Consider the following 27368-nt stretch of genomic DNA (forward strand, 5'->3'; position numbering starts at 1 on the left):
TACCGCGAGGGCGACAACTAGTCGCCGCGATTCTATCGTTGGGTCGCTGCCGACAATGTTCCATTTACGTTTCCATATTTACCAACGGCTACAGAATCGCAGTCGCTAAGTGATAGAATCTCGTCGCAATTATTGCGTCGCTCGCATGTGTTATGGGGAACCATAAAACCAACTATTCGAAAAAAAAGAGATACCTACTTGCTACACGGCATCAGACCAAACTTTTTACCAATGAAAAAGTAATGAATCTTTGAAGATGACCCCAACATCTCACTAAGATAATTTTCCGATCCAACGATGACAGTTTTATCCTACGAAATGAGAACAAACTGAAAAAAAAGATCAGTTTTATGGATGTTGATATCTTAATAACTAACAGAAATCATATAAATTTTAAATATATTCCTTTCATCGTAAATGTACACTCAATTCCGACACGAACTGTATGTCTACTCTTCAGCTAGAATCTCAGAAACAACCGTGCGGTTTGCGTAAAGAATGGGATTCGCAAGTTGGTCATCACCAGTCTACCAACGAGAAGCGAACCGCGAGCATCATTCGATTCTGTTGCCTTAACAATCTGGAGCTGGAACCTGTTCGAGGTTGTCACACCGTGCCCGAAACCGGACCTAAACAATTAAAAATAGCACTGGTTTGAAGAGCGGAACAGGTTGCACCAGCAAACCGTTAACGAAAACCGTTGTACGTGATCGCAATATCTTCCATTGGTTTTTTAGTGGAATAACTAAAGAAATGAAGCAAAATAATCAAGATGTGATGTGATTTTCAGTGCCAGATCGGATTTAAAACCACAGAAACTGGTTTGTATGTTAAGAACAATCCGCGACACAAGTAAAGTTGCCATTTATTGCACCCACGCATTTATAGCTTGTAGTTCCAGAAACGGTGAAGCAGAAACGGTGAATAGAATAAAGTTTACCGATCCACATACCGATCCACAAATTATATGAAATTTAAATCCACAAAAATACCTAACCATTGTAGTAGCAGATTCCGCAAAAAACAAATCACACTGCAGTTATGCATACCATTTATTCTGTTAAATTGTCAGCAGTAGCTGTGTTGATTCATGGACTGATGTTTTTTTCCAATCAAATTGGAATTTTCGGTCAAACATCTGCGATACTATACGGTAAGTTCGATTTTACAAACATCGGAATATTCACATTCATAGACCGTGGAGTGATTTTTCGCTTGTGATCGTCAAAGATAACGACTCTATCGATATAGACCATCCGTTGTCAGCTTCCTTTGCTATTCTCGTTAATAGTATCGCTCATAACACTATTCTACCCGTTCAAAGAATTTTCAATCCAGAACGTATGATAGAACGAAGCTAACATATCAATTAACAGATGATCATATAGCCCTAGTTAAATTTTCAAATTATTTCAGTCCAGTGTGTGTTAGAACACCTTGCCGAACTTCTAATTAGATACCAGAACTCAACAGCGCTAAATTTTTTTTTGCAGAGGACGACAATTGTAAGTCAGTAGATAACTTACCCGGCACATGCAAAATGCCCAAGGATTGCCCCTGGATACAGCCGAATGTGATTCAGAAGAAACTAGTTTCAATCCGTTCTATTCCAAGGTGTGGTTACACACTCCATGATGTTCTGATTTGTTGCCCAAACGAGGATTCTGGCAGGTAGCTTCTAAAGCGCAGATTATCATCAATCGCAACTTTATTTTGCATTTTTTCTAATAAGCAGAATCATTACCAGCACAACACAGAGTACGGGAAGGAGGGCCACCAAGGCATGCGAGAACTTCTCACGAGGTTCCACGCACATCGCACAACACATCATAGAGGGTAAGGAAGCCGCCGAAGGTGAAATACCATTCATAGCTGCCTTGGGGTACAAATCAACGGAACCGGATAAGCCCTACGACTTCCGCTGTGGAGCTAGCTGGATTTCGAAAAGCTTCCTGCTGACGGCAGCCCATTGTTTGAGAGATCGACCAATCGTTGCCCGAATGGGTACGATCAACTTGTCCTCATCCGGTGACACAAACACCCAGGACTCTGAATTGAAGGTACGATATTGCAGCCGTGGCAATTACTGAAACAATTCATAATTTATCCATTTTAGAAATTTTACTCGCATCCTGATTACAAATCGAAAAGTAATTATCATGACATCGCATTAATTGAGTTGGTCAGTCCGTTCAGGTACGATGATAATGTCAACAGGATTTGCTTGTACACTGACCCACAGGATCTAGTAGTGGACCATGTTCTGACCACATCCGGTTGGGGTTTGATAGACAGTGAGAACAAATTGTAAGATTACTTTCCCTATTTCCTACGAACAAATTTCCTGTTTCGGTTTCAGCTGATGAGTCGCGGTCCAGCATACTTCTTAAAGTCGACCTTAACACAGAACCTTTGGAGCAATGTGCACAACAATATGCAGGCGAAGTAGGCACATTAGACAGTAGATTAATTTCCGGTGTTACGGAACGACAGTACTGTGCTATTGGAAAACTTCAACCTTCCGGTAAACTAGGTGATGCATGCGTTGGAGACTCAGGAGGTCCTTTGCATTATAAGAATGAAACGGCCGATCGCTTCTTCCAGGTTGGAATCACCTCTTTTGGGCTGGGATGTGGGTGGAGGCAGGAATCTACACCCGTGTGGCATCCTACCTGGATTGGATTGAAAATATCGTGTGGCCAGACGACGCATCTCTCCTGGACGATTAAAGGCATGTGCAGTGAGGATTTTAATACAATTTGTTCTATATATTTATATCACCTTCCTATAGCTAGTGCCACTTTTTGGTACTTAGCATTAACAGGTTGCAATCGACGCAGTCTAGTTGTTTCCTATTGAAAATTGTCCCGATCGGTTATTGCGCTCCAAAGTTATTTCTAGTCTAGTCTAGTCTAGTCTACGCATGCACAGCCAGTTCATGAAAAGAATCCTGGAAAGTGATAGACTCGACTACGTCTATCACTTTTCTTGTCATTATTTACGTTTGAAGCACATCTTGAATGTAGTTCAAACATAAAAGCGGCCAGGCCTACTGTGCAGCGTTGTTTAATATAACTGTGAAAATCAATTCTCAACTTGATTTCACATGTAAGCCATAGAACGGGGACATCTCGTACCAACCGTTCCGTTTACATTGTTAGGTGATGCTTGTTGAATCGTTGGGAGTGACTTAGCTAAGATGATTAATAGTCACTCCTTGGGTCCTCGACGACTTGGGATGGGACACAGTTTTTAGTCTAGTGCCCTGGCTTAGACACTGATGGACAAAAGTAGTCTATGAATTCAAGTAGATTACTATGAAAACATGACGAAGGCTTATATGTCCATCAATGTACATGTAAGCCTAGGTTCAAGCGCCATTACTCGCCCTCTGAAACGAGAAAGGAAAGAAAAGAAACAAGCAATGAAAAAACAATCAAAAACCCATAAGACGATAAAAATTTAACAATTTTACTTACAACAATTCCATAATTTCTGTACCTGGAATCGTTCCCCGAACCTCGACTATCCCCGTCGAAACACAACTTATCTCCAACACACTTGCATTGACTATAACTTATATGGGGAAGGAAGGCAATATGCCCTAGCCAAGCAAAAACATCTTTAATATCTTGACTGTAACGCTTTTAATGAGTACTTTCACCTTATGCAAAAGTTAAACAACGTACACCCATAAAATTAATCTCAGGTTTTTGAGAAATTTCACCGAAATCTCAACAGCAGAAATGTTCGGCAAATAATGTATGAATCACGAGTAGCACGTGTGCAGACGTCGTCAGGCTGTTAAAATGCGGCACAATACAGTGGGCTGTACATGTAGTGCGTATGCCGGAGGAGAGCGCATCAAAATTGATGTTTAGCAAAGAAACTGGAAAAGGTCATCGGCTCTGGGGTACACCCGCACTCGCTGTCTGTGTGCAATCCATGAAGATGTGCATACGGCCGGCCGTGCTCAGGAAGTTTATAATAGAAAAAGTGAATCAAAATGTCATAATGTATTAAATAAACATGAATAGGACAGCAACCGGGTTTTCTTCTAACTAAATCCAACAAAAATAATAAACGGAAAGGTAACGGTCTCGATGTCTTACCAGCAACGCTAAGAAAAACACAAACAAACCAAATGGATTGTGTTCAAACCATTTGAAATTAGATTGGAGATTGGAAAGAATCTCATTATTTCGTTCACTGAATTATAAAATATGTAAAAAAAATGTCATGTTTGAATCATACCCAAAGCCCTTCATAGCATGCTGCAAACTTTACGGTTTCTGGTGTAACCTCGTTAAATTTGTGTGCAGTTCTGCATCGGACTAATGGATCGCGTCCTCTCGTGTACATAATATAATAAATCGTCACTTACCTGGACATGCAACCTACCGCTACGTGACAGATTTCATCGGCTGTTCAGTCCTGCACTTCACTGACTGAATCCGACACGACCATCGACCTCCAATCCGGAACTCTGCTTACCGAATCTTCTGCAACACTCATCTGATCGAATTGTGCCGCCAAAACTAAATCCATCTTCAGCAGTCCGCTGACCGAATCGAGACTGCCAAATCCATGTGCCGTCCTCTTGTCTTCATAGAAGGTTTACCGACTTAAGATTTCACCACGAAAAAAAAATCCAGCTGCAAAAAATCTGCTGTCAAAAAACACGTCTTTTCTTGAGCCTTGGCTACTACGATTCCGGTTATTGCGCTCCAAAGTTATTTAAAAAAAAAACATTGTTTTTTGCCTTGGTGGATTGATCTGGGTTTTAGTAATTGAAAGCTGCTTCGTGCTCTCCAGGGACAATGAACTGAACTATTTTGAACATCTGTTCATTGTCGCATTTATATAATAGTATCAGAGGGGCATCCACATTCCGAGTCGTGGGTAGGACAAACAGGAAATAGCGAATGTGGCAAAAGTTCTGGTAATTAACATTAAGCAATTCGTAGATGTTACAAACCTAGACTATTGTATGAGAGTAGCATCACTCCACTTCCTTGCGAATCCTGGAAGAGAAAGGAAGGTTAGTTGGACACATACTTAAGCACGGTGTAGAGAACTCTACGACATTATAATCAATTGTAAACATAATCTGGACTTGAAAATATCTTTGCAGACATAATACTCACATAATTTGAGAATTTTCCCCGATTTTCAGGACAAATATTGCTTTTCCAAGAGTGTTTGGGGATTTCCAAAAAGCATGACACACATCTCGGGATTCTTTCCTGCCCTGCAAGAGGCCACGGATCACAACTTGTCCAATAACTTTCAAAAAAAGTTATGGATCTAGCGATCTAAAGCGAACTACCAAGAAATCGTATGACAGTCCCAGATTTTTTTTAGGATTTCGGAATGCCTAACGGACCAGATTTCAAGCGGGCTTAGGAATGTTCGTTGTTCCATAGATTTCAAGAAATTGCTTGGGTTCCTATAAAACCTTTTTTCCGTGGACTTCTAATAATCCATTTAAACGTGCTTTATTTATCACTAGCAGACCGGACAAACTTCGTTTCGCCTAAAATTAATTTATTCTTTGCTTAGTTCTCGAGTTATGGGAGAAATTTCTGTTTCATTTGTATGGGAGCCCCCCTTTCCAAAGAATGGAGGGGTCTCGAACCATCTTTAGAACCTTCCTCGGACCCAAAAAAATCTGCTTACAAATTTTCATGCCGGTCGGTTCAGTAGTTTCGGAGTCTATAAGGTTCAGACTGACAGAAATTAATTTTTATGTAGGGTAACCAGCGGTAATGTTGGCTCTGGATGTAACATTGGCTCATCACGCAAAGTAATAAATATTTCAGCGATAATACGTCGATTTGTAGGGAGATTTTAACCATTGCTTCTTTAGAAAAGTGTATCAAACATATATCTGCTTCATAACTCTAGATTTATACACTTCTTAAACTATTAAAAGCAATTATGTTGAGCATTATGACCGCACAATTCGTAGTTGCTACTCCGTGATTGACTGAACTTGCGAAATTGTACAGAGAACACAATGAATGGGGCTTGGGGTTAGCTACCCATTCTCAATGTACACGTTCCGGGAGCTCAAATATTTAAAGTCAATAACGGCGCCGGCCACGTCCTTACGGTCATATAGGAATGGAAGGATTGTTAGTCCGACTCTCGTTGCTACTAGAGACCGAGTATACCTCTGCATCTCCACGATTGTCTTGGGATAGGATTTCGTTTTAGTTACAAAGGATAATTTATCTGGATTCACTTTGGTAAGTGATGCGATCTATGGGATGGGAAATAACACTAATATTTCGGCCGACCGCGCGATCGTTCAGCTGTCCGAAACAAGAGAGATCACGCACTGAACTGTTTAATTTTCATTACCGGCCGCGCAATGCAGAACACAATACTTCGGCCGACCGCGCGATCGTTCTGCTGTCCGAAACAAGAGAGACCACACACTGAACTGATTAATTTTTATTACCGGCCGCGCAATGCAGAACACAATACTTCGGCCGACCGCGCGATCGTTCTGCTGTCCGAAACAAGAGAGATCACGCACTGAACTGTTTAATTTTCATTACCGGCCGCGCAATGCAGAACACAATACTTCGGCCGACCGCGCGATCGTTCTGCTGTCCGAAACAAGAGAGACCACACACTGAACTGATTAATTTTTATTACCGGCCGCGCAATGCAGAACACAATACTTCGGCCGACCGCGCGATCGTTCTGCTGTCCGAAACAAGAGAGATCACGCACTGAACTGTTTAATTTTCATTACCGGCCGCGCAATGCAGAACACAATACTTCGGCCGACCGCGCGATCGTTCTGCTGTCCGAAACAAGAGAAATCACCACTATTAAAAGCAATTATGTTGCGTGAAAAATCACTTTGACTCGGTTTTTTAGCAGCCATGTTTCGTTGACTTATGCAGGCTGGCTGTACTAGAGTTTTACTTCTGCCCAATAAAAGAGTTTACTGAATGAACATACCTGCTTTCGCACATCAGATGAATGGATAACAACCACACTATATCAGCTATCATTTTTATTTCACAATTTCTATTAGTATAACGACATTATCAACCAAAACTTTTCTGGACAATACTGGGGGCACCCGTAGTAAAATGTTGGCATGCGCTTCCGATTTGTAGCACTACGTTAGTATAGGTGAAGCTCTAAAATCAAAAAATTCTCACCAATAACCCGTACTGGAGAAAATAACCGAAAGCTGCAGATAGATAGAATATCCGATGCTTGCGATTGAGATGCTGAGAATTTTTGTAAACACAGGTGAATCCACTCAGCGGTTAAGTTTTATTCACAAATTACATAACGCTAAAATCAACCCACACCAAGCCTCTAGTAATGCTCAATGTATTGTAGAGTTCTGAAATTTATAAAGTCCTTAACGTTCAGACAAGTACCCTCCCACAACCTAAAACGTCATGTAGTTTGTGAATGGGTTGATTATTTTCTCGAAACACGATATAATCGCTTTCATTCGCACTAACATACCAAAAATAATTGCCTACCTTACGGCTTCCAAACACGATTCAAGCGAAAGCGATTCAAGCATCAACCTTTTGGGTTCGATACACCATTTTCTTCATAATTTCGCAAATAAATGATTCAATTAGTGTATGAATATCTTCTTTCGCGCGAATCCTACAAACATTTTTTCATTTAATAATGGAACGATACAATGGATCGTATATTTCATTAGATAAACTTTCAACGTCATTTCATGTGAATAATGTCAAGTCAAATTACTCGACAAATATCTTCATCATAATTCAGATCTACTATTGCTTGCAAAAAGTATTTTGATCTGTAAAATGATACCGAAAAAGTATTCTTTCAACTCGGGAAGTTGAAACACGTGCACTCAAAATAATTGTCACTTTATTTCCACTATAAAAAGTCATGTAGACTTTAAAAATCGAAACTTTCATCGGCCTTACTGGAATCAAATAAAACTTACTAAAATCACAAGTGCATCTTAATAAGAAATGTAGTGGAATTCATAAGAAAACATTGAAAATAATATCTACATACTTTTCTAATGAATTCTACTCAAAATGAATGTATGAAAAATATATGAGTGGGGTTCTCAGAGCGAAATGTATGTTTATTAACAATCGCTAATAAAACATTTTGCAGAAGCATTATGAGAACGATTTGCTGAAATTATGTTCGAGCGTGAATTAATTTTCTACTCCATTTTTTGAGCTCGTCCGCTTCTAGTGGACGGGATATCAACTACAGGGATACAATAGAAAAATATTATCGAAGTTTCACTTAAAATTTAAGTATATGGTCAAACGAAAATTCACTTAAATTTTATTTTATTTTCTAGTGAATTAAGAATAATGAGTGCTATCACTAATGATTCATTTAACTTTTACACTCGAAACTACATGGAAAATATTTGCATATGTTTTCAAGTAGCTTCTAAGTGAAAATTATTTTGAGTGTGAGAGATTTGAGAGGATTCACAACACACGCTTAAAATCAAAAACACAGAGATGTGTTTGCATCACACAAAACGGACCTAATGTGGAACATCCCCTAGATGAGCGATAGTTACACAGTCACAAAAATAGCTCGTGTGGTTTTATTGAAGCTTGGATTTCAATATTTTCTACAGTATTTGGTTCCTCGTGAAACAAGGAATCTGTACAAACGTTTACATGTTGAAAAGGACCGTTATCACGACCGTACGAGGCATTTTTGTGGCTGTGTAACTGTCGCTCATCTAGGGGATGTCCCACATTAGGTCCGTTTTGTGTGATGCAAACACATCTCTGTGTTATTGATTTTAAGCGTGCAGCTGATCGATATAGAGAGGAGTGGAGTCAAACGCACGTACCAATCATGAAACTTCAATGCAGGCAGAGTTAAAAACAAGCATCCAATAATTGTATTTATGAATAATTGTGTATTAATATCAGGTAGTTGGCTCAGTTATAACTGTTTATGAACAGTACAAAGCAAGGAATTGCATAGAAAAAGTTTTACACTTGGCTTTCTTCAGTAGTGCGTTATGCATCATCCCCACCTAAAGCATTGTTTACGTTTTGAAAAAAAGTTTCTTTGAGAGTATCGCGAGAGCGAGAGCAGCACAATTGCCATGGTTTCAACTACCAGTAAATCTCAAAATTATGCGGCAGCCAATAATTAACGCATGCAATTTGTTTGAAGGCATAACATGAGGACTAGAACATGTAGCCTTTTCGCAATTGCAATTTTTAATACAGTTTTCATTTTTCTTTTATTCTTCACTTGCAAATATGGTAAATATTTGGGAAATAAATGATTCATATAATAGTATTTTCGTTAGCATGTCCTTGGTAAGCGTGCTATTGGGGGAATCGAAAACGCACTCTCACAATCTGTGTGGTAGTATTTTACATACAACCAATTAGAATTCACGCTCAATCAGATGATTTGATTTTCTCTATTTGTTTGCATGCTGCCTTTATTCAACGCAAGCAAAGTGACTGGTACTACAAACAGCAACCCATCTTTATCTTTCGTATGTTCGAAATCAACAATCACTCGTCCCAAGTGTAACCTCTTATTTCGGTTACATTTATTTAGTAAATATTTTGTACATAATTTTTCTTTGCCACTGAATTTTTGTTATTATTTTCGTTGTAAATTTTATTATTATTATTTTACTATGACTAATGCTTTGACTATTACTATTTAAAATTATGAATTCGATGAGCTGAGTATAGAATAATGAAATAGAAATAAAGAAAAAAATATGAATTAAAAATATCGAAAACAATCCATTCCCAATCCTATTGAACACCCCTATACCACAAGCCGTTACACCACAACGTCACTGTTGACTATGATTGTCAACGAAAATTCCTATACCAGGAAGGAGGAATCCCTTTATAAGCGGCTGTCATCGCGACGGACGCCCTCTAAAAGGTGAACACTTTTGACGCCTTCAGTTGTGCGAAGTCCATTAAAAAACGAGTTTTCTTCAACAGTGTGAACGCCATAACGAAAAAGTGATCGTGCCCAGTATTGACCAGTGGTAGTGGTGGCTCTGTTTGAATCCGGTTTGCCGGAAGTTGTGGCCCTTTCGGAATAGGCCAGAGAACCAGCGAAGAGCCAGGAGTGGAATCCCGTACAAGGGTGGAAGATCCCAGCCCAGGTGGGCTCTCGACAGGTGAATCGCTTCGTCGTCATTCGATCCTCGTGGGCATCATTATAACGAAGAACGCTCGATCATCGATCATCACCGCAACGGACGAACTCGAGGACCAAACCCAACGGTCTAGGCCTGAAGAATAGGACACAGAATGCATCGCAGGGGAAACACAGCCGCCTATCGCTCTCCCGGATTCAACCAGGCACCGACGCCGATAGGCACAAGAATGATATAAAGGTCTGTAACGAGCATGTATCCTTACCCTTCTATCCTTTTTAAAGCGAAGTAAAAATGAATTGAATTATATCTGCTCACGTTTTTCTTAATTTTTCTAAGCTGAGCCCTGTTCATTTCTCCTATCTTTGTTTGGTCCGCTTTGGCCAGTGTTTAAGGGAAGTCTTTTCGCATCCTAAAGCCACCAATTCTTTCCGGAGTGTTTTAGAAGTGTAACGACCCTGATACGCAGGACAATAGGTGTCCTTTACAAGTTAATAGTCTTACAATTGGCGCTCAACGAAAAATCAAGGAAAAGGTTTCCATTTTAACCTTAAAGTGGAACCCTTTTCATCCGTGCTCCGGGAGGAATTGGAATCCTTTCCAATTGTTCTTATCAATAGGTTCATTGTTATCGGAAAGGTATTGTAACCATAGTGAATGTGCTTTTGTTCGTATGAATGGGTTCGAGTGATGAAAACCGCTTACAAATCAATCGTTCTTCTTTCATAAAATCTAAAAGAAATTTATACTATTGTTCTCGACAGTGCTTAGTGATTGACTTGAATTAGTAGAGTTTGATTAATATTTAGTGACTTTTTTTTTCATAATTTAGTGCTTTAGTTCAGTCGTAATTTAATTTCTTTTTTTCTGGGAGATTTATATTTTGGGTGAATTTTGGTTAGAATTAGGGAAAGTGAAACAGCATAATTGAATTTTTATTCTATTATTTTAGCTATTTAGTATTATATTACATTATTTTAGGCTACCGTCGTGCCTTTCTAGCATTAGTAGCTTAGTCTTTGGGTGAACAGAACTTTTTTTATATATAGTTTGTAGTTTTTTTTTCATTAAATTATACAGAAATGGCTGAAGCACTATTGAATTTAGAAGCCGCAGTTGAAATGATTGGAGAGCGGTACCACTCGTTGAGAGTGGATCATTTATCTCCGGATGAGCTCGATTTTGAGCTGGACATCCGCTCAATAGTAATTAGGGATGACCCAACCTATTCACGGAGGCGTAGAAGCCTTCGAGACCATTTGAAAACGGAAATAGAGGAGAAAAAAGTGATCAACGTTAAAATAGAAACAAACTGGGAGGAAACTATACAGTATTTCAGACGATATTATGAGGATATTAGTAAGGGGCTTAAGGAGAATGATCGTAATCTAAGGGTGAGAGGTGAAGCCAAACTACTACATTTTGGGCATAGGATTGTTCTTATTCTGAAGAATTCTGAAGAGTCTGGCGAGGGGGAAAACTTTTTGAAAGCTATGCTCATAGAAGTAGTGAAGCTTCTGAAGAAGTATTTTGTTACGAAAAGTTTGGTGCCTAATGCCGCGAATTCGGATGCTTTGGGTGATCAAACGCTTATCGAACTGTTCCGTTCAGAATGTGATATCACAGATCGATCGGAAAGAAATGATATGGCAGGGACAGAGGCTCAAGTAGAGGGTGCTACGCTTCGGGAATTCGAAGGGAGTGAATGTGTCCGTCAATTGAGAGCACGGATAAAGCAACTTGAAGAAGAATTGAGAAAGCGAGATAAATCCGGGGGGGAACAGACTCAGATAAATGAATCTACAGCTACAGCTACAGCCTCTAATGAACAACGGACAATCTTGGAGGTGTCTTCGGTTGGTACCACTTTATTAAATCCATCCTACACTACATCGCATTGCTTCCCAGGCGCTAGCATATCTAAGCCGACCACCAACGTAAGTTTCACGGTTCCGCAAATCCATTCTTCAGCTTTGCCTCAAGTTTCTACATCGTGGCATAGTCATCTTCAAAATACATCAAATGTTCAACCGCAGGGTTACCCGCAAAATGCGAACCACTGGTCAGGAAATCCAACATCCAGTTCCCTACCTTCTTTTAACCAGTATTTGGGAGCCTCGAACAATATTAGCACGCAGTATTCCAACCCATGGTTGGGTGCTTCTAATATAAGTGGGAGGACATACTCCAACCCGTGGCTGGGAAATACGGGTTTGGGTACTGCTCATACGACTAGTTCATGGATGGGAACTAGTGTCCCAATATCCAATGCCCATGTCAATCCCTCATTCGCCCCAACCAATCCAATCTCATCCGGTAGCATGGGCCGTAATGCCCTGCCGGTGTCCAAATGGATGATTACGAAATATGATGGTGAAGATCAGGGACTGAAGATGAACCAGTTCCTGGGGATGGTTCATGCCATGGCGGCCGCTGAACATGTTTCAGAGTTTGAACTCTTCGACTCTGCAATACATCTGTTCAAAGGACCCGCGCTTCAATGGTACATGACCATGCGTGCATCAGGTCGGCTGTTTAACTGGCAGCACTTAGTTTTAGAGCTTCGGAGAACCTTTATGCACCCCGACCTAGACACTCTCATTAAAATGAAGGTCTATCAGCGTCACCAGTCTAGGACTGAGACTTTCCTCCAATACTATCATAGCATGGAGGAACTTTTCGGAACCATGAGCGTTCCCCTTCCGGAATTTGAGAAAGTTCAGATTCTAATGCAAAATATGAGAACTGATTATAAGAAACAGTTGAACTTTCTCCCTATCGCTGATCTTCCCACACTTGTCTCAGCCGGTCAAAAGATAGACTCGGTGAACTTCTCGGTCTATAATAAAGTTTTTGGACCTGAGAAGTCGGTGAATATGGTCGAACGTTCTGAGCCGACCACCAAACAGAAGCAAGAGAAGCAAGCCAGTAAGCAAGCATCACTTCCGCAGTCTTCTCAAGCAAGGAATTCCTCTCAAACAAATCGTAGCCAAAAGGGGCCCCAATCCGTACCCACTTCCTCGCGGGAGCCGACACGTTCTCACGTTACACTAGAAGATATGATTGAGAACCATCAACCTCTCTCAAACAGACACTGTTTTAATTGCGGTAGGTTCGGGCATCGTATAGATCAATGCCGACTACCCAAAGGAGTTCTATGTGAGAACTGTGGCTTCAGAGGATACCCGTCAAATAATTGCCCATATTGTGTAAAAAACGCAATAGCAGCGAGCCAAAACCGCCACTCGCTGAACCCCAACTACTAGGCGTAAACTCTATTCCCTACTTCGAGCCGGCAGCGGATAATATCTATCCAAAACCTCCGTCTCTATTGACAATTTCTTACCCCTTTAGAAATGATAATCGTCCGTATACGCAGGTGACAGTTTATGGAGTAAATTTTCGAGCCCTTCTAGATAGTGGGAGCAACCTAACTCTAATCAATGAAGAGGTATACAACTCCATAAAACCAAAACGTATATACCCCCTTAGTAACCCAATCTGTCTACGCACGGCAAGCGGAGAAACGCTCAGCGTGCGAGGACAGGTATACCTACCCTTCTTATGGAACGGAACGACCAAGATTGTCCCGACTTTAGTAATCCCCAACCTCGCCATCAGTTGCATTGCTGGGATGGACTTCTGGAAAACTTTCCACATCCAACCCACCATCACAGGATGTGCGATGGTTGAAAACGCCGGAGAAGAAGTCAATCTAGAACCGTTACCATCTTCTTGCATTCTGACTGCCTTAGAGCAACAGACGATCGGAGAAATAAAGAAACTCTTTATTGCTTCTCAGCCCGGGCGATTATCTACTACCCCGCTGGCGGAGCACAGTATTGAAATTGCTGAGGAATGGCGGAGAAAACCGCCCGTTAGACAATTCCCCTACGTAATGTCACCCAAAACTCAAGGCCTGGTCTCCACGGAGTTGCAAAGGTTGCTAGACGCTGGGATAGTAGAACCAAGTAACTCGGATTGGACACTTAACTGTGTCCCCGTCATTAAACCACATAAGGTGCGGCTCTGTTTAGATGCGCGTAAGATAAACGAACGCACTGTTCGGGATGCTTACCCCTTACCTCACCCTTGCCGAATATTGGGACAACTGCCGAAAGCGAAGTACCTCTCGACAATCGATTTGTCAGAGGCCTTCTTGCAGGTCCCATTGGCTAAATCGTCCTGAAAATACACGGCGTTCAGTGTGCAAGGTAGCTTTTCCAATACACCAGAATGCCCTTTGGCCTTGTCAACAGCCCTGCCACTTTGGCAAGACTTATGGATAAGGTTCTGGGCCATGGTGTATTGGAACCGTATGTCTTCGTTTACCTCGACGACATCGTCGTGGTAACGGAGACATTTGAGCATCACGAACAGTTGCTCCGTGAAATCGCACGCAGGCTAAACAGGGCCAACCTCATGATCAATCTCGACAAATCTCAATTCGAGTACGGAAATTTCCTTCCTAGGATATCTCTTGAGCTCAGCTGGTCTTCGTAGCAATCCAGACAAAATTCGTCCTATTGTCGAATACGAGAGACCAGCAACAATAACGAAGCTCAGGAGATTCCTAGGAATGGCAAATTATTATCGGCGATTTATTCCGAATTTTAGTGAGATTTGTGGACCCCTGTCGGACCTCCTAAAAACCAAAACTAGAATTATTGGCTGGAACGAAGCGGCAGAGAGAGCGTTCTGCTTAATAAAAGAACAGCTCATCGCAGCGCCAATACTGGGAAGTCCCGATTTTGCTCGGGAATTTATCATACAAACGGATGCCAGTGATGTGGCTGTCGCTGGGGTGCTCACTCAGCAGCAAGAGGGTGGTGAGAGGGTTATTTCGTATTTTTCCCGGAAACTTACCACTCCTCAGAAAAATTATCACGCTGCTGAAAAAGAGGCCCTAGCCGCTCTGCTCTCAATCGAAGCTTTCAGAGGGTATGTTGAGGGGTACCACTTCACGCTGGTGACGGACTCGTCCGCGTTAACTCATATCCTGAAGACGAAATGGAAAGTTGGTTCCCGTTGTAGTCGGTGGAGCTTGGACTTCCAGCAGTTCGACATGACTGTGGTGCACCGGAAAGGCAAAGATAATGTCGTTCCGGATGCACTGTCCCGGAGCATTGCTGTAGTCCAAGATACACCGACTTCAACGTGGTACACCTCCCTCATGGAGAAGGTTTCTAAGGATCCGGATAAATTCGTCGACTTTAAGGTCGAAAATGGTAAATTATACAAATTTATTACGGCCAGAAATATACCATTCGATTCTCGATTTGAGTGGAAAGAAGTCCTATCAACGGACGAGATTTCCACCATCCTAAAACAGGCCCATGATGATCGTTTTCATCCTGGGTATGACAAAACGCTAGCACGCATCCAGCAGCGCTATTATTGGCCCAAGATGGCTACGGACATTAGAAGCTACATTCAAGCCTGTTCAACGTGTAAGGAAGTTAAGCCTTCCTTTGTGCAAACGACCCCAGAGATGGGAAAAATGCGTTGCGCATCTCGGCCATGGCAGATAATCTCCATGGACTTTGTAGGCCCACTGCCACGCAGCCGGAAAGGTAACCAGCATGTATTGGTAATATGCGACTTCTTTTCCAAGTGGGTAATGATTCACCCAGTTAAAAAACTGGATAGTTCAGCCATGTGTGTGATTTTGAAAAATCAGTGGTTCTATAGGAATTCGGTCCCTGAGACCATAATCACAGACAATGGTAGTCAATTCGTTTCCAAAGAATTCAAGGAACTATTGAAACATTTCAAGATCACACACTGGCTGAACTCCCGTTATCATTCTCAATCAAACCCTGTGGAGCGCGTCAATCGAACGATTAATGCAGCCATCCGCACATACGTTCAGGACGACCAGCGATTGTGGGACACGAAAATCCCTGAGATTGAGGTAATGCTCAACACCGGCGTCCATGCCTCCACTGGGTTCACGCCATACTTTATAACTCACGGACAGGAACTAGCGGAACAAGGGTCCGACCACCGCCTCTCCCGTCACGATGAGGAACTCTCTGAGCGAGAAAAGAAGAAAGGCGCAAGCAACTGTTTACAAAAATCCACGAAATAGTTAAAAAGAACCTGGAAAAATCAAATGAAACCGTTAGAAAACATTACAACTTACGCAATCGCACATTCGCTAAGCCGTATTCCATAGGGCAATTGGTATACCGAAGGAATATGAAGCAATCATCAGCCGTTGAAAGCTATAACGCCAAATTGGGACGGCAATATTTGCCCTGCAAAATAAAGGCGAAAATCGGATCCTCTTCATACGAGCTGGAGGATTTGAACGGAAGGAATTTAGGGATATGGCCAGCCGTCCACTTAAAGCCTGGGTGATAATATTCCTACGGAATTGCTTAAAATCAATTGCTTCGCCTTTCATTTGTAAACATCCTATGTCCAAAACAACGATGCACGTTTGCGTCAAAAATTCTTCACGTATAGATGCACAGATCATTAATAAACGCATCACAACTTACCTGCCCATTCATTTTTTTTTACCTCATTCATGCCTTTTGCAAGTATCGTCGTCGTCAAATCGTTGGTTTACCGACCCAGGTTTTACCTAGGGATCCTATAATGAGAGATATGCGAAAGCGGCCATTGTAAGCCAATCGAGCATTGAGAACTGTCAAAACGTGAGCCAAATGAACGTTGTTATTGTTGCAGATTGAGACGGGGTTGAGAGGTATTGAGATAGATTTTAAAAAAAGTTTCATCGAATAAACCATTTGTTTTACTTTCGCGAGTAGAAGTAGTCTAGTTTATGTATCGTGTTTCTCTTATTTGTATTGCACCTTTATTTTAGTGATAATGCTTTTTTAAACACTGTTAGTGGACAGACAAACATATTCCAAATTGTTATAAAATGCAAAGTCATATACAAGCTTCAACATTTTGCGGTGCTGCAAGTGCTGGAAGCGTTTGCAAACAAAAGTAACAGCGTTGCTAAATCGTCTGGAAAAGTATTTGCATATCTCTCATTATAGGATCCCTAGGTTTTACCTATTTCTTCTCTGTTGAAATTCATTCTTTCTTCTCAGTCCATAAGTCTCCCTTGTTTACATCGACAGCGGTTGACAGATCGCATTTGCCAGGGTCGGACAAAGGGGAATGTTATTAAATCAGTAACGCTCACCATGTGGCGAATTTCGATCAGTAAATTGATCTAGGGGTCTGATCGATTTTCGGTCAGACATAATCATATATTTAAAATAGGGTACCCTAAAAACATTATATTTTACAAATTATCGATGGAATGAGTGAAATTGAGTTGTGCTTGGTAAATACCTTTTTTTTAGTCCAGACAACCGTTTGAGTGTTAAAACTGAATGAAAATATTGGATGAATGGTGGGGGGAATGAATGAGAGTATGTGAGAGTTTTTTTTTCTTAATCCCAAACATTTGGTGATATGATTAAGTGAAGAGGTTTCAGAATATTTATTTTCTCTTCTAATTAAAAATAGGTTAATTTAATAGCTGTTAAGTCGAGATAAAGATAGATATATAAATTCTTTAGATTTGGTACTGAGAGATTGAACAAAACTATTTATTCTGACGAACCAATGGTACGACACGCTGCATTCATTTGGCAACATACTTATCCGATGCAATGCAAGAAATTTTTGTCTAGGCAACCAGACTCTATGGTTGAAAGTCTTGTGATTTGGTGAAAAAGAGCTTCCTTTCAAGGAAAAAATCATTTCGCCAAATCTATCAACCATCAACTAAAAGAGAGTTGCCAAAGCAAATAAACCTTTTATAATCCCCCTGTTGTCTAGGTGACCAGACTCTATGGTTGGAAGTCGGGTGATTTGGCGAAAAAGAGCTCCTTTTCAAGGAAAAAATCATTTCGCCAAATCTAACAACCGTCAACTAAAAGAGAGTTGCCAAAGCAAATAAACCTTTCATAATCCTCCTGTTGTCTAGGCGACCAGACTCTATGGTTGAAAGTCAGTTGATTTGGCGAAAAAGAGCTCCCTTACAAGGAAAAAATCATTTCGCCAAATCTATCAACCGTCAACTAAAAGAGAGTTGCCAAAGCAAATAAACCTTTCATAACCCCCCCTGTTGCCTAGGCGACCAGACTCTATGGTTGAAAGTCGGGTGATTTGGCGAAAAAGAGCTCCTTTTCAAGGAAAAAATCATTTCGCCAAATCTATCGACCGTCATCTAAAAGAGAGTTTCCAAAGCAAATAAACCTATTATAAACCCCCTTTCGTCCAGACAACCAGACTCTATGGTTGAAGGTTGAGTGATTTGGCGAAAAAGAGCTCTTTTTAAAGGAAAAATCATTTCGCCAAATCTATCAACCGTCAACCAAAAGAGAGTTGTCTCGACTAGAACACCTACCCTAGACCTCGCTGTGAGTTGAAAGCCAGCCTCTATTATCAAAGGTTATGTAATTTTGAAGGAAAAGAGCTCCACTCAATGGAAAAATCATTCCGCAATATTAAACTTAACACTTGGTAAAAAAAAAGAGAGCTATCAACACAATACCATCCTAGAATTAATCTTTAGCAACCAGACTCTATCAATGGAATTTATATAATCCGGTGGAAAAGAGCTCCTCTGTGGAAAAATCATTTCATTGAATTAAATTATCTTACAATGAAAAGAGAGTTGCTGAGAATAGAATTTCTTCAAATTTCACTTCCGACTTTCCCTTAGAAAAAAAAACACTTGGTTTTTTTTAAAAAGGAGTGGGAGATGAATGTAACCTCTTATTTCGGTTACATTTATTTAGTAAATATTTTGTACATAATTTTTCTTTGCCACTGAATTTTTGTTATTATTTTCGTTGTAAATTTTATTATTATTATTTTACTATGACTAATGCTTTGACTATTACTATTTAAAATTATGAATTCGATGAGCTGAGTATAGAATAATGAAATAGAAATAAAGAAAAAAATATGAATTAAAAATATCGAAAACAATCCATTCCCAATCCTATTGAACACCCCTATACCACAAGCCGTTACACCACAACGTCACTGTTGACTATGATTGTCAACGAAAATTCCTATACCAGGAAGGAGGAATCCCTTTATAAGCGGCTGTCATCGCGACGGACGCCCTCTAAAAAGGTGAACACTTTTGACGCCTTCAGTTGTGCGAAGTCCATTAAAAAACGAGTTTTCTTCAACAGTGTGAACGCCATAACGAAAAAGTGATCGTGCCCAGCATTGACCAGTGGTAGTGGTGGCTCTGTTTGTATCCGGTTTGCCGGAAGTTGTGGCCCTTTCGGAATAGGCCAGAGAACCAGCGAAGAGCCAGGAGTGGAATCCCGTACAAGGGTGGAAGATCCCAACCCAGGTGGGCTCTCGACAGGTGAATCGCTTCGTCGTCATTCGATCCTCGTGGGCATCATTATAACGAAGAACGCTCGATCATCGATCATCACCGCAACGGACGAACTCGAGGACCAAACCCAACGGTCTAGGCCTGAAGAATAGGACACAGAATGCATCGCAGGGGAAACACAGCCGCCTATCGCTCTCCCGGATTCAACCAGACACTGACGCCGATATGCACAAGAATGATATAAAGGTCTGTAACGAGCATGTATTCTTATCCTTCTATCCTTTTTAAAGCGAAGTAAAAATGAATTGAATTATATCTGCTCACGTTTTTCTTAATTTTACTAAGCTGAGCCCTGTTCATTTCTCCTATCTTTGTTTGGTCCGCTTTGGCCAGTGTTTAAGGGAAGTCTTTCCGCATCCTAAAGCCACCAATTCTTTCCGGAGTGTTTTAGAAGTGTAACGACCCTGATACGCAGGACAATAGGTGTCCTTTACAAGTTAATAGTCTTACACAAGTGGGCTGAAAAATGATCCACCTGATAGGGACAAGGATGCCGACATTTTGTCAATTTCTCTCGAGACTTTCGCTGGTTTAAATGAGATATTGCGGACATTCATCACCGTTTTTTGATATTCGGCGTCAACACCAAATGTAAGCAAGCCGGCTGGTGGAATAATTCTGGTTGGAAATGCAATATATGAAGATTTATAACGATAAAATTAATGTGCTCAACCGTAGCATAATGGGCCAAGGTTTGAGCCGTTACCCCTATACACACTTGAAAAATTGTACCGAACTCGGTTGAATTTCATATATAGATTACTTCTAAAATTATTTTTTATTTGCATTTGCAGGTTTCAACAACTTCATTTTATCTCTGAAAAACCTTTGTGACGTTTTTGTGCGATTTCGGGATTATACCAAAGCAAGCATAATTTTTCATAAGGACGTATGTGACAAAAGTAAGACGAGCTCGGTGGTCTTGTGGCTACCGCTTCTGCCTTATAAGCAGGAGGTCTTGGGTTCAATTCCAGGCTCGTCCCTTTCCTACTTTGTATTTCTATCTTAGTGTCTTTCTGTGTTTTACGTTATACCAAAACGTTTCCTACTGTTATAACCTCCCACACAATCCCAAAAACCTCCCGTGGCACCTATGAGAGGTCGTAGAGTTCTCTGCATCTTTCTTAAGTAGGTGTCCAACAAACCATCCTTCCCCTTCCTCAGCATTCGCAAGGACGTGGCCAGGACAGATCTCGACTATTGGAGAGTGCATTGCTTCCATCTAAGAGTTAGTGATTAGTCCCAAATCAATATCTGTGGTAACGGATGAAAGTGATGCTACTCTCATACAATAGTCTTGGCTTGTACCACCTACGAATTTGTGCGAACTGCTAAATGCTAATGCTAATGCTAATCCTAAGGACGTATGTGACAAAAGTAAACAAAACGAGGTTTTTAATACAACATGACAATCACACGCGACTTTATATAACACGCATCGATTTTACTGATTTTAGATCCTAAAATTCTTTAATTCAATCTTTTTACGAATCGACGTATGTAGAATTTTCTATTTTTGAAGTCTCACTGTTACATACGTCGCTTTAACATATAGGAACTAAGAGCGACCTATGTACCAAAAAAGCAAAATAAAACAAAACTGCAGTTGCGTCAATCGTGCACTATGGAAAACCGACCATTGTACAGCGACGTATGTACAGCATACCGGTGTATGTATAAGATTTAGTTCTTAAACAGTTTTAGAAAAAGTTTTGCCAACTTTCTGCAAAGGATTTCTCAAATCCTCATAATTGTTACATACGTCGTTATGAAAAATTATGCTTGAAAGGTCCTAAAGTGTCAGCTATAATAAAGTAGGGGCAGCGTATATTGTTACGCCGTCACTACACACCAGCCGCACTGGCAACACTGAGAGAAGACCGAGAAGCCAGTGAATATTTCCATTCAGTTAGAGTGAAATCAGGAGTGATTCAGTTTCATTCCAAATTTTCGACCACTATTCTAGTTTGAATCTGGAGCCAAATAGAACAAACTCGCTGGTTTCCCCAGCAGTGTTCTATTCATGTTTTTCAAATTTTCAATTAAATGAAATCATCATGTTGGCGCCAAGAAAGGCGCCGTAATTGCAAAGTGGATTGATCCGTAGATAAAATAACGCATTCATACACCAAAACAATTGGAAAATATTTGAATCTCGTGATTCAATCGTGGTTCAAATCTGCAGAAAATAGAACGGAGGGTTATACCAGTTTTATTTTTTTGACATTTGACTGGTATAAAAAATGAATCTAGAACAGCTGCTGGGAAAATGAATGTTTCAGATTCATATTCAAACTGACAGCCCCGAACGATTTGAATCACTGCTGATTTTACCCTTATGTACCCAGCAGTGATTCAAATCGTTCGGGGCTGTCAGTTTGAATATGAATCTGAAACATTGATTTTCCCAGCAGCTGTTCTAGATTCATTTTTTATGCCAGTCAAATGTCAAAAAAATAAAACTGGTATAGCGCTCCGTTCTATTTTCTGCAGATTTGAACCACGATTGAATCACGAGATTCAAATATTTTCCAAGGGTTTTGGTGTATGAATGCGTCATTTTATCTACGGATCAATCCACTTTGCAATTACGGCGCCTTCCTTGGCGCCAACATGATGATTTCATTTAATTGAAAATTTGAAAAACATGAATAGAACACTGCTGGGGAAACCAGCGAGTTTGTTCTATTTGGCTCCAGTGACTGGTATAAAAAATGAATCTAGAACAGCTGCTGGATAAATGAATGTTCCAGATTCCTCAATCTTTCTGACCATTTTTCGCATAACAAACTGACACGGTGAATTCACCAGCTTTACTGACCATTAATAACCTGCTACGGACCAACTCCTTGAAAGAGTGACAAAAATGGGCAATGTTATTTAGAGGTCTATTTCGTAACTCGAGACGATTCCGCTCGACCGTGACTTGAGCCGAATTGCTTGTCTCCAGTCACTGTCGAGTAGAACAAAAACGCAGTCGACAGTTTTTTCACTCGACTCCCATACATTTGCAGACGAGTAAATCGATAGTAAGCGTTATATTTGTTTTACATAATTGTAAAACTGTCACGTCGAGTAATTTTTCGCTCGTCTCGGAATACACAATAGGCCCCTTAAAGATTTTACTTATTTAAAGCTCTTTTTTAGTTTTGTTGCATTTTTTCTTATAATCTGGACCCGATGTTCTTAGTTTAGAAGCCCTGTACTTATTACGTAGAACATTTTTCCGAATAACTCGACCCCTGTAAAGTGTATTATTCTACTAGTTAAAAATGTCAGATTTCCCTTTTCCTTAAACTCTTACTTAATTGGAGTGCGATTTTTTTGCCATTTCGTTAATATTCTTTTTCTTAAATGTAGATACGATTCATCTTTACAGAAAAAATGGATTATTTTATTTAATGACTTTAACATTACATTTGCTCTGTTTCATATTGAAAAATTATTGTATTACAATTCAATTCCATTACACGCAAACGCTTCAACGTTTTGTGTGTCTTCTTTGACTTCCCTTTCTCTTCTAATTACGGTTTTCTGTTTCTTCTTTCACTGATTCCTCATTCAACCTTTTTTGTGTTCGTTTCTCAACCTGCTCTGACTTCTTCTATTCTTCCTCTAGCTTCTATAGCTCTTCTGCTGCTCTAATTTTCTTTTGAATTGCATTGTTTTGTTTTTCTTGCTCTGCTCTTCTTATACCCTCAATACGTTTCCGGCCGCTTTATAATCAAATTCCATTTCACACAAACGCTTTAATGTTCTGTTTTCATCTTCTTTGACTTTACTCTCTGAGTTGTAGTGGTCGCTTTTCGAACTCTTTTCGAATTACAGTTTTCTTTTTCTTCTTTCACTGATTCCTCATTCAAATTTTTTTGCTTTCGTTTCTTGGCTTCTTCGGTTCTTCTTCTAGCTTCTGTTCGTTCTGCTGCTCTAATTTTCTTTTGAATTTCATTTTCTTGTTTTTCTTGCTCTGCTTTTCTTATTTCCTCAATACGTTCTCCGGCCGTCAGAACGGGAAAGTATTTTTTGGTATAGCTTTGATGCTTCGCGCTTCGTCGAGGGGTTGGTGGAATCTTAAGAAATTCGGAAATATTTTTCTTCCTTGTTTGCGATACAACGTTTGTTGTATCTCTGAGAATGTTGGGAACAGGGTGACCAGAAGTTGAGTCTAAAATATGGAAAACATTTATGAAAAAACCCTGGCAATTATGTTTAAACAAATAACTTACCAACGCATATATTTTCAGTAGTGCCAAAGCTCATTGAAACGGAATTATTGAGTGCTTCGGTGTCTATGTCACTGCTTGCCATCGATTCTTTCAAGAAATGAATCACATCCTTTTCCTCAAATTATTGAGCCGCCGAGATGGTTACGTTTCCGTCATTATCGATCAATAACTCTCCCATTATTGTGTCATCCTCCTCAATTTCGACCATTGCATTTTGTTCAATGTGGTCGTCCTCAAATGAGTTATTTACGAAGGTCGTAAAAGGGCGAATAAACTCTTTGTATAAATATTGAAGAACCTGCTCCTCATGAGACAAATCAGCGTTTAGTCGTTGAATCTCCGAAAGCGTAGATCTTTCCATAACTTCAATTGCTTTTTTTGATTTTCTCTTTGTGATTGGGCACAAAGGCAGAAGACACTGTGAATGGAATACTCTCATCAGATGTGGGTGGGTTAGTGTTACTGGTGAACAGTTGGTGGGTTACTGTAGCTGAAGTATTTCCGATTAATACCTCAACACTTTTTGCATCGGACAGTACGGATTCATCAGCTGTTTCGTTTGTTATGTTGTTATGTTGTTATGTTATCAATATTGGGTAATAAAGTCTGCTGACTGGGTACTACAGGAGGAGACACAGTGTTATTCGACGATTTCGCTATGCATTTAGTGTAATCAACGTTCTCAGCATCGAAAGGGAACAAACCGCACACACGAAAACCGTTAGTAATACTGTCCTTTTTAATTCCCTTTGCTACTGCTTCCTGTAGCACACCTCCAAAGTGACGCAATGTGAAGCTAACATCTGGTTGCTTCGAACGCCAGTCATCTACTTCGATCTTCCACTGATCTTTTAATGGTTTGAAAATAGAGACGACGGCTGGTTGCGTAATACGGGTTGTGTTAGGATATAAAGCAATTAGAATGACTCCCAGCTGCTGATACAAATCTGTCACTTCTATTCCTAGATGAGAAGAATGGCCGTCCACAAACAATATTATAGGGAGCTTAATTCCTTTTTGAAGTAGAAAAGGGTGGAAAACTTTCTTCATGTATTCACCGAAGTTGTGAGATGTCATCCACCCACGCTCACTCTACCCAAGTCCCCATTCTGAGGGAAATCCTTGCGCGATTTCCTTTCTGATTCTCTGCCCTGGAAGAATGACCAGTGGATTTACCACCAGTCCGGATGCGCTGAACGAAAGCATCACGGTAACGTTTTGCTTGCTGCGTTCGGAGGGACAATAAAGGAGTTGAACCATTTCCGGCCTAGAAACAGCATAATAGAATTGGCAAACAATAATAATAACATCGCTAGAATATTTATATAGCAGACAAAAACTCTTGGACTTTGAGGAGCAGAGAATGGCGCTGTACGGGGAAACCACGCTGTTGGATCCCAATGATCCAGACACAAATTTTATCTTCTTCTTCCTTAGAGAGAACACTTGGTGGTCCATGTTTGGTTGTTTTTTGCCACTTGCTGCTCAATCGGTATCGAATAGTAGATCGAGAGATTCCGTATTTATCACAGGTGGATTTTACAGAAGAGCCCTTAACGATTTCGTCGAGACACTTTCTGATTGCTTCTTCACTGTGCGCATGCCGGGAGGGACTTCGTGACGACATTGTTTCGGACTTTTTTTGCTATGATAAAGAAACAATAAACAAAAACATACACAAAATATGATTAAAAGTATACGTGCCTCGTTATCCTAAACCATTTTACCTTCACAATTGAAATAATTTGAGAAAAACTGCTGTTAGCAAAATGCACGATAATGATGTCACGCGGATGGCGAAAATTAGGAACTGTCAAAAAGCAGAGCGCGTTTAGGGGTGGCCAAAACAGGCGCATGCTGCGATATTTTACATAATTTTTAAATGCGAAAAACAACAATTTGTGCTAATTTAAATTGATCAGTTAAGTGTTTAACTTTGTGTGGCAGTGAAATGGCACTGGGTTTTAAGTATGGAAAGGAAATATCCAATTGATTTGAAAGTATCGAAGTAGGCTTCATATGAACGACAACGGAGAGCCACCAAAATATTAATCAAAGCAATCGTGGTAATCTGCAGTCAGTCAAAATACACGTGGTGTACCATCGCAGTCAGAAGTGATAGTTTTCCGTCAGACTCCCGCCTGCCTATTCCCACAATAAGCTCCACATTTGGCGATCCTGCCGGTTTTTCACCATTTCTGAAATAGATCTCACTGTAGAGTCTGGAACAAGCGGGAGTGCGTATGGACAAAATATAATTAATTTTATTTACGTGGGTGATTTTAGTGCTTCTTTATATAATGGTAAGTGGATATTAAAATACATATTTTGCGAGAGGTGCAAACTTATTTTTTTTGAAAAGTTGAACCAGAGAAAAGGCATAGTTCGGCATTATGCTGACTACTTATCAAACGGAACTTTTGTTCATAGTCGTAACTATAGTTTATACATATTCCCGGTCTAGGGGGAACAGCTGTTGAGAGATAATTTTCTTAGCCGATATAGGGCACTGCTTTAATTCCTTTATTGCCCATTTGTATTGTTATTAACATTACTCAACTGAAAAAAAATCAACTAGTTTTCAATAATGGTGTGATTGCAAAAAAAACACGGTGACTACTTTTCGCATTGTAATAATTGTAGATAAATGAGTGAGGTAGATTGAGACATCGTAATCGCGTACAAATTGCATGTGGTTTATTGTAACATTTTTTTGATTTATGCACAAGGTTTTTGGAATCAAATTTGCAGATTTTGGAACACTGGATGTGGAGTAAATTCCATGAAGCTTCATAATAATTAATACAAGTATTCATGGATTCCCGAAGATTGGTAAATGCTGCCTGAAAATAATAATAAAATCTGATGTTGAAGTTTGAGAAGGATAAATTTTTCAGTATTTGTGAAGTCTTATGGAATCAGATTAGGATACTTTTTTGTGTGGATTGTGAGTTTATTATATTTTGGAAGAATTTTCTCTACAAAATACGAAGAGATTGTTAGGACGTTTTCTGAAATAGGAAATCATAAAGATTTTACGCAATCAAAAAAATACTGATAGTTTTTGGAAGTTTGAAGAACACTCTAAACTCTCTAAGGAACTCTGACCGTAGTTGGCAGTGTAATGGAAAAGATATATCCAGTTTTCCGCGAGCGGTAATGGCCGCCAGCTTGCCTGCGGGTTAGTCTCTGATTTGACGTTTCTGGAGGTCAACTGCACCCACCATTCGAGCATTTTGATCAATGTGGTATATAAGAAGGCTTGAATTTACTGAATCAGCCCCTTCTTATATGCCACATTGGTCAGAATGCTCGGAGCAGTGGGTGCAGTTGACCTCCAAAAACGTCAAATCAGAGACTAACCCGCAGGCGAGCTGACGGCCATTACCGCTCGCGGAAAGCTGGATACATTTTATCATACATTGAACAACTGAGTGAAATCACCAAACCAGAATGTCCACAACACTTGAACACTACATTCTGCAACGACAAGCCGATACACTGGCGGACAGATCAAAATAATGGTGATAAAATGACAAACCTGAATAAGAAAAAAATAAAAAATGTTTTTTTAACTTTCTTTTCAAAATTTTAG

The 27368-nt window shown here is 40.1% G+C and overlaps 1 protein-coding gene, 1 long non-coding RNA gene and 1 pseudogene across 2 annotated transcripts in view; 2 read left to right on the top strand and 1 right to left on the bottom strand.

The window, feature by feature from the left end:
• Positions 1-513: 513 nt before the first annotated feature.
• LOC134206712 (serine protease persephone-like) overlaps positions 514-27368 on the top strand; it is a 56717-nt gene continuing 29862 nt past the window's right edge. Inside the window, exons 1-4 of the mRNA XM_062682439.1 lie at positions 514-1153; positions 1494-1671; positions 1733-2060; positions 2117-2294. Coding sequence (XP_062538423.1) covers positions 1042-1153; positions 1494-1671; positions 1733-2060; positions 2117-2294 — 796 coding nt within the window. The 5' untranslated portion in view covers positions 514-1041. The remainder of the gene's footprint in view (positions 1154-1493; positions 1672-1732; positions 2061-2116; positions 2295-27368) is intronic.
• Positions 9817-10462, top strand: LOC134212806 (uncharacterized). The gene is made up of 2 exons (XR_009979349.1): positions 9817-9930; positions 9993-10462. It is a non-coding gene; the product is annotated as an uncharacterized LOC134212806 (long non-coding RNA).
• On the bottom strand, positions 23297-24850 carry LOC134218857 (uncharacterized; annotated as a pseudogene).

Source organism: Armigeres subalbatus, chromosome 1, assembly GCF_024139115.2.
Source record: "Armigeres subalbatus isolate Guangzhou_Male chromosome 1, GZ_Asu_2, whole genome shotgun sequence".
Lineage (NCBI taxonomy): Eukaryota > Metazoa > Arthropoda > Insecta > Diptera > Culicidae > Armigeres > Armigeres subalbatus.